The sequence below is a fragment of the Dipodomys ordii genome, unplaced genomic scaffold (genome assembly GCF_000151885.1).
Source record: "Dipodomys ordii isolate 6190 unplaced genomic scaffold, Dord_2.0 Scaffold85, whole genome shotgun sequence".
Classification (NCBI taxonomy): domain Eukaryota; kingdom Metazoa; phylum Chordata; class Mammalia; order Rodentia; family Heteromyidae; genus Dipodomys; species Dipodomys ordii.
In genome coordinates this window covers 4726624-4735574 of record NW_012267301.1, presented here as the reverse complement: position 1 = coordinate 4735574, position 8951 = coordinate 4726624, and the positions used below count along the sequence as shown (strand labels likewise).

General features: G+C 37.3%; 1 protein-coding gene across 1 annotated transcript in view; it reads left to right on the top strand.

Moving 5' to 3' along the window:
• Window positions 1–8951, top strand: part of LOC105992573 (collagen alpha-2(IV) chain) — a 38787-nt gene that overhangs the window by 7909 nt on the left and 21927 nt on the right. Inside the window, 2 exon segments of the mRNA XM_013025491.1 lie at window positions 343–1241; window positions 3335–3456. Of these exon segments, the coding sequence (XP_012880945.1) occupies window positions 343–1241; window positions 3335–3456 (1021 nt within the window).

Here is an 8951-nt window from a genome sequence, read left to right as displayed (position 1 = left end):
CTCTGTACAGTATTTTCACAATAAAAAAAGAAAAAAAGAAAGAAGCCATTAAAAAGAAATTGGAGGAAGATTGAAAGCTCACAATAACAATTCAGTCCTTATGGTTTAGAAATGTAGTGAACTTTTTAGATGCTATGATTTTTGAAAACCACTTAATACAGTCAAGAAAACAATGGAGAAACCAAATTACTCAAGGTATGAGAGAAAAATATAAGGACTAATTTATAGCGTGTTAAAAAGAATAAAGAAGACAGTCTAGATGTTAGAGTGAACACTGTTCATTTTATATTCATTAAGTCAAATTACTCCACTCTTATTTTTGTGTTTATGATGTTGTTCCAGTGTCTTCAACCCAAATTTCAAAACCAAGCGTTTTCAGTGTAGAAGATAATCAAGACCCTGCACTTATTCTCAAGAGAAACTATGAAGCTAGTCATCCAGGAAGACCACAAGGAGCTAATGGACAAGGAAGTGTTCACATCCTAGGAGAACCAGCCATGGTTACTCTGCAAGGAAGGCCAGAATATCCTAACCAGCCAATGATACAAGGGAAATTCAATCCACAAGGAAAGCCAGATATTTCAAACCAGCCTGCGGTATCTGGAGCTTGGGATTTACAAGGGAAGCCAGGATCTTCTAGCCAACAAGGGTTGGCAGGGTTGCCTAGCCAGCAAGGGATCGCAGGGTCATCTAGCCAACAGGGTAAATCAGGGTCTGGTAGCCAACAAGGGATGTCAGGGTCACCTAGCCAGCAAGGAATTTCAGGGTCATTTAGCCAGCAAGGGATGACAGGGTCTTCTAGCCAACAGGGAAAGCCAGGGTCATCTAGCCAACAGGGCAAACCAGGGTCATCTAACCAACAGGATAAGCCAGGGTCATCTAGCCAACAGGGTAAGCCAGGGTCATCTAGCCAACAGGGAAATCCAGGGTCACCTAGCCAACAGGGCAAACCAGGGTCTTCTAGCCAACAGGGCAAACCAGGGTCATCTAGCCAACAGGGCAAACCAGGGTCATCTAGCCAACAGGGCAAACCAGGGTCATCTAGCCAACAGGGCAAACCAGGGTCATCTAGCCAACGGGGCAAACTAGGGTCATCTAGCCAACAGGGCAAACCAGGGTCATCTAGCCAACAGGGCAAGCCTGGGTCATCTAGCCAACCACGAAAATCAAGATCTCTTTACAAGCAAGGAGAAAGAAAACATGCAGCCAACCCTTTGAACAGTAATAAAGTAGATACTCAGGTTAGTGGTACTAGCTTTTCTTTTTTTTCAAAGACTAGAAAAGGTTAACTGAGCCTTTTTGTATCAATGGCAATGTGTCATGAAACTGATTAAATAAGATGAGAGGAACATTGGAGCTGATGATCTTCACACACAGTCCTGATGATGGTTGAGAGTCCTTCATCTTTATCCCATCCTTCATTTCCCTCCTTTAGTGTTCTCCATTCAAACCATTCTTCCTAAACTGAATAAACTTGGCTTTCCATCAACTATTCCCTTGCCCATATCAGGATGAATTTTCATGCCCAATCCTGTGCCATCCATAATGTATCCATCTTTTGGCATTTTGAAATAGAAAATTCTGATTTGTTGTTTTCACCATCTCAAAATTCTTCAGTGGTGTAGTTACCTATAAGATAAAACTTAAACTCTTAATCATAGCATTTAAGTTTTTTTTTAATGATTAGTCCCATGTAAGTCATACAACTTCATCTCACATCACTGTTGCTCACATGACATCTATTTCATACAGAGAACTTTGGCTTTTTCCACTAATATACTAGTGATACTAATGATTTTTTCCACCATAGAATTTGTTTTCTTGTATACTTGATTGGATTGGATTATATTGTATACTTGATTGTATTACATTGTATTGTATACTTGGTTGTATTGGGCAAACTATGAACACCTAAGGAGAAAGAACCATTTCTTTTTAAACACATATCACCTGAGCTTGTGATAACTGAAATTCACATAAGAGGTTCTCCTCATTTTCATGTTACATTTAATTCTTCCTTTGGAACCATCTTTGCACAAAGAGAAGAATCCGTCTGATCCTCAGGTCTCCACTTCCAATCCCTGTGTTTTTGTTTTGTTTTGCTTTATATTTGTGATATTACCGGGACTTGAACTCAGAAGGCTAATGCTCTTTCTTGGCTTTTTCACTCAAGGCTCTACCACTTGAGGCATATCTTAGCATTTTACTGGTTAGTTGAAGAGTCTCACAAACTTCTTCCTGAGCTAGCTCAAAGCACGATTCGATTCTTAGATTTCAAGCTTCTAAATAGCTAGGATTATATATATGAGCCAGGAGTACCTGATTCCCATCCCATTCTTCCTCTCTGACAATCAAACTCCTAGTTTCAATTGACAATGGCTAAATATTCTATGTTATATTCATACATGAAACAGTTTTCTAGAATTCTCTCTCCATCTCATCATGTTAAAGGAAAAGCTTTTTTTTAATCTTATAAATTGTCCATCCTTATCACTTTCTCAAAAGAAAATTATTTCTTCTTCTTGGTGATTGTCTCTTGGGTTGCATGAAATATTACTCTCCCCAAACTTCTACCTACTGTATCTTAATGCCACCATCAGTGGCTCTTTGGGATATCATGTAACTTCCGTAAGTTTATAACAATTCTAAAATGGGGAAAATATCACTGTACACTTCATAAATAACAAAATAAATTGTCATGAAGAGATTGAAAGTTTACATCAATGGAAAATATTGAAATATTTTGGGGGTACTAAAAACACTCTTAGTTACAACATCTCATCATTGTTACTACTATCTTGTTCTCATTGACTTGCCAAAGCTTCATCATCATGGGTTTTCTAATTCCATAGATGATTTTTTTGCTTCCTGCATACTTTTCTTTCACTGATACAAAACAGTGGGGGGAAATACTTTTTTTTATTGTGAACATACTGTACAGAGGGGTTACAATTACATTGGCAAGAAAATGAGTACATTTCCTATCAAGCATTGTAACCTCCTCCTTTGTTTACCCTTCACATCCCTTCCCAGCCTCCCCCCGAGAATCAATAAATTTTGACTATATGTGCTTGATCTTTTTCAGTAGGATTTCCTGACTATTGTTTTATCTGTATAAGGGAAGATATCTCTCCAGAGAATTTAAGAAAAGGGTGTCTGAAGTCATAAGAGCAAGGGATTTTGGAGGCTTAGATGGATTAAGTACAAGGAATCAGGAAGATTATTTTATAATGTTTAATATTCCTTACTAATAAATGAGAATCTAATGTTTTTCATAATAGTGTCTGAGTTAAACTGATCAATCTTTACCTCATGGTCTTTCATATTACAATAGATTAGAAGCATCCCCACAAAGAACCCAACTATAAATACAATGTGTGAATCTATCTACAAACCAGTCTGTGGTTCTAATGGAAAAACCTATGGAAATAATTGTCTATTTAAGGAAGCAAAGAGGTAAGAGAGCTTTGTTTTCCTTTTTTAGCAAGATCACTATTCTGATTCATAGGGAAGAAAGAATTGTGTCCTGTGACTGTATCATTGTGTGACTTGGCTTCCAAAAAACATACCTAATTCTTGAGTTGTAAATTCAGCTACTTCCTGAGGGAATGGCATTTATTCATATGTTAAAGTAGGAATTTATTAATATATTAATTTACCTTTGAGTTATTTACCAAATATTTATTGAACATCTACCTTAAAATTAGAAGTAAATAGTAGACAAAACATACAAAAATAACTATTTGCCTCAGTTTTAATTTTTTCAGCAGAGAAGAAACAAATGATACCATAAGACAAAAAAAAAAAAACACTATGAGTCCTGGATTACTAATTGTTGGCTGCTAAATTCTATTCTAATGCTAATGACATGAAAGATACTACTTGGTAAACAATCTAACCCTTCAAAAATTACTATCTCAAAAAAACTAAAATGAGTTAAGGGCATTTCAATAGGTAAAATATTGTTAAAGAGTTAGACACTTAAGCATTTAAAATTTTTGTATGAAATGAGGGGAAGAGGTCAGAATAATATATCTCTTTTGGTTTCAGAGTTCCAGAATTTACTAATTTCTTAATAAATCCTATTCTAAAATACGTATTAAGGTTAAAGGTCTCCTCTATTCAGTTGGAAGTAGAAAAGACAACAGACAACAATTACCTCATATTGTGAAAAAGATTTGAGCAGGGATTGAAGAAAACAGAAAAGATGCTCCAAGCACTCAGCAAGAACCAAGCGAGCCAGTGTCTAGTCTTGCTTTTCTCAGGCAGTTTTCAGTAATCACATTTTCTCTGTGTGATGGTACCAAATCAGCTAACCCTTGATTTCTTTCTGTGTTCTTCAGGTTGAGCAATGGAAAACTGAGCTTGAAGCATGAGGGGAAATGCTAGGCATTGATGTGAACCAAAATACCTGGAACTTTAAACTACTCCTGAAACTCTGCTTTCATAATGGATTTCCTTTGGAGTTCAACAGCAAAGTCACCACAATCTTATAGATACCACATATTCTACATCTCTTCCTGTTTATCTGACACAAATAAAAACAGTTCCAGAGTAATTTCTGATTTCTGGTATTTTTTGTCCATATTTTCTTACGAGTGTTTAGGATCTCTGTTTAGGATCTTTCCTTTCCCAAAGTGTCCAGAGAGTTATAAATTCTGGCCTCTCCCTCGGTGCTAATGTTTTAAGGGCTATAACAGCAATTTATAAATGTTAATAGATTAAATCTCCTACTTTGAGGATAGATGGGAGAGCCAAAGTAACTACAGTGTTAAAATTCATTGCAGAGTTTTATAATATAGTATCAACGTATTTTTGAAAGAGAAAATTGTGACTGAATGTATGCCAAAATGTACAATTTGAATTAAAAACTGAATTCTTAACTGTTTGCTACTTAAGGCTAAATCATGAAGAAATAACAATATATAAGCAGACTTTGTGTAGTAGGACTGAATCACTAACCAAAGACTTTAAACAAAGAAATGTGTTGGACTGATGGGCTTCAATGGAATATTACACCAAAAATTAAAGGGAAAATAATCTTTCTCAGACTCATCCTAAAAAATATTGAGGAAGAGAGAAAATGCTTGTCAATTCATTGTCTGAAATCTGAATTGTTCTTTTGCAAATGAGACAACCAAACTAAAGGAAAAGAAAACTATAGACCAATGTCCCTTATAAATACTTATAAAGACTTATAGTCTATTCTAGTTAAGACATAACCAGAGTTTCCAAGTGATTTCAGGCTCACACTCTAATTCAGGTTTCACACTCTAATTTTCTGTTTCCAAAGCCAGTAGAGACCAGCACTTAAGTTCAGAAAAGAATAATTACCAATAAGATGGAACAAATAGAAAACATAATCCTGTGACTAGATAAGATTTCCTTTACCTTGATGATATTTGAATGATGTGTTGGATATATTATTTGAAAGGACATTGGTTTCTCTAAATGTTATGGCAAGGTATATGATGAATGAAGCATGTTAATATATGGATAATAATAATTCGTTTGACCTTGATATTTCTTTCCTTTTACTTTGTAAGATCGGGGTTTATATCCAGTGACCTTGCTTTATTGTTTGCTGTGTGTTAAATGCAGCTAGAAGTTTGTCGTCTTGACTTTGTAGTTGTGATCAGAGAGATTAACTATTAAGAGTGAATATATATTCAAATATATATATATAATCTAGGTATATATACTTACAATGATCACTTTATTTGGCTGATAAAGAATCATAATATATTGAGCTCACTAATGATTCTTGTCCCAGAAATATCCGAGGGAGAGTTATGCTCTAGATTAACAGCAAATGACCCATTATATTGTGGTGATCTTATTTTTTTCTCATCTGACAACATTAACATGCCATCTGTGAAAAATAGATGTTTTTACTGATTCAAAATATGCATCAGTAGTAGTTTGGGGTTTTTATACACCTTCCTAGTATCTTCAACTTCAAAGACACATAGATAGCTTCAATGCTATGTTGGTAAGAAATGGGAGTATGAAAATAGAAACCTCCCCAAACTGAACATCCTAAAGCTTCTTTTAAGTTCTTCCTAAGTTTTCCAAATTCAGAATTCTGTTTGTCCTCTGTTCTCTTAGAAAAGCTTTCCCATCTGACCTGACTATAACAGACTTCCTGAGATTTTGTTCTCTCTTTCCTCTGCTGCTGCCTGTTGAGGAATTTGCTTTGTTAGAGTCATTGTGACAAATCATTTATGATCACATTGTGACAAGCTTCATCACAAAGCTCATTTAAGAAAGAATCCAAATGGAGGTCCATTATCTCTTATTCTCTCATGAGGTAATACTTCAAAGTTACCCTTATTAGTCCTTAAAAAGACAGCCACACATTGCTATTGAAAGTGAGAAGAAAACATGATTTATGGGGTAGAAAGCCAAGTTATAATCTGAGGAATTATTATATATCTAGATCATATCTTAAAAAGTTGGTTGAAAATTATTTGACTCAATTTCTCTTCTGGAACTTAAGGAGAAACCATTTACAACATGTTGTTTCTATTGTTGCTAAATCAATATCTTACTTTTTGGGAGAAATTTCAAAGTATGAGGAAAGGACACGAATGAGCCATCATAACAGCTCTATTGTAATTTCTTCATAAAAGTTGGCCAATGTAAATAGAAAAGTAAAGAAAACAGAAAAAAAGCAGTTCATTATATAGACCTTATAATCAGGTATCTTTAGAATACAAAACTTGTGTTTGACTGAACTAAGGATTTAATTCAGAATTTATGAAATGGCTGTTGTTTGGAAGACAGTCTCAGACAAGAATGATTGTAATTGCTTAATTAATGCATAGGAGAATGAAGAGTCAAGAATGTTAGCACATGCCCGTAATGTCAGTATTCAGGAGCCTAAGGCAATAGGATCCTAAGCGGAAGGCTGTCCTGAAATATATGAGATGGACAGACAGACAGATGGACAGACAGACAGACAGAGAGTCACCTAAATAATGGTGACAGGGGCTGCTGGCGGGTATCGAAGGATGAGGAGTTAATGTCACTAGCATACCAAGTCCACATTCAACTCACATGCGCACAGGAGCAAGAAGCCCCAGATGTGCCCAATGGTACAGAAATGGAAGGATAGGGATCTTTCCTAATGATGGTCAAGCCATCTTCATTTATTTTCCTATTTGGAAAAACATAGCCGTGAATATCCCAACATCCCCTTCTCTACAACATTCGCCAAGCCACACCTGCCACACACGAGGCAGCTATTGTCCCAGCACAGCCTTTCCAGCCTGAAGTGCAACTCTGCTATTTCAGAGCAATCAGGCCCTCAACCTTCCATCACCAACCTTCCTTTTATTTGATGATCCCCCCATAAAGAAAACATAAAACAAATTAGTAAGACCACAGCAAGACCTACCTTCGCTGCTTAAGGCCAGACCCCCACACATGGCCTCTTTCCTGCCCAAAGCCCTGGCCATTGCTCGGGGATTTTGCCATATTGCAGCTATGATCAGTTGTTCATCCTTGTGTTCTTACTCCAACTCTCTCTTCTTCCATTCTTCCTCTCTCCTGCCTCCCTCTCCCTCTCTCTGAACACAGGGCTCATAAGAAGCAGTCTTGTATTATGAGAAATATCAGGGGAGGTTTGTGAGAGGAAGCAGTGCTTGAATAGAGCTCTGAAGGATGAGGTGTGGTTCACTGGAAGAAGGAAAATATTCCAAGAAACAGGAGAAGCACTGGACAGCCTTCTGATCACACAGGCTGCTTTGAAAGCAATCTCTTGCCATCACCCTTGTACTGCTACTTATGAAAATAAGGTCCAAAGAAGGAAATGCTTTCAGGTACTTTATTAGGTAGCTGATCTATGCTGTCACTGTCCAATAGTGCGGCCAACTGTCACACATGGCTATTTTAATGAAGACTCATTAAAAATGATCAGTTGGGCCACAGTGGCTCATGCCTGTAATCCTAGCTACTCATGAGGCTGAGATCTGAGGAACATGGTTCGAAGTCAGGCCAGGCAGGAAAATCCATGAGATTCCTACCTCTAATTAAATACCAAAAAGCTGGATGTGGAGCTGTGGCTCAAGTGGTAGAGGGCTAGCCTTGATTTAAAAAAAAAAAAAAAAAAAGCTCAGAGACAACACCAAGACCCTGAATTCAAGCCCTAAGACTGGAAAATAAAATATTCAGTCATTCAGTTGTACCAGCCACATTTCCTATGGAGCAATGAAATACGAAGCATTTCCATGTAGTGTAATGCAAGAGCACAGAACTGAAGCAGGGCGAGCAGCAGGATGGACATGAGTTTCATGACAAGTTGGAGTTTTGCTTCTTTTTGGAGAATACTGGGGTTTGAACTGCAGGAGTCACACTTACTAGATAAGCAAGTTACCACCCGAGCCAGGCCCCAACCCAGATGTTTTTGCTCTGCTCTGGGCCTTAGAACACTTTGCCAACCTTTCTATCATCATTAGCACCGCCCTCTGCTGGTCAAATTCTTGCAACTGCAGAAAACCAATTATTCTTGCTAGTTGAGTATTGCTAGCAAATAGGTCAGCCCCTCAAAAACAGGAGTCAGGGCTCATGTCTATGATCCTAGATACTTACGAAGCTGAGAGAATCTCAATTCGAAGCCAACCTGCACAGACAAATCTAAGAGCCTTGTATCTCTAAAGAACCAGGAAAAGGCCAGAAATGGGGGTGTGGCACAAGTAGTAGATTGTGGGCTCCATTTTGAGTGAAAAAGCCAAATGAGAGCCAGCCAAAGGCCCTGACTTCCAAACCCCACAGTACAAGAAAAAGAAAATCCCTTCATCTATAGTCCTGACCCTATTCAAGCACCAGATGATACAATCAAGAAATGCAAATGGAAACATAGGTCCCATGGTTTCCCTTATATGCAATATCTAGTATATGTATGAGTCAAGCGGAAAAGGTCAGATAATGTGATGTCAGGAAAATGAACC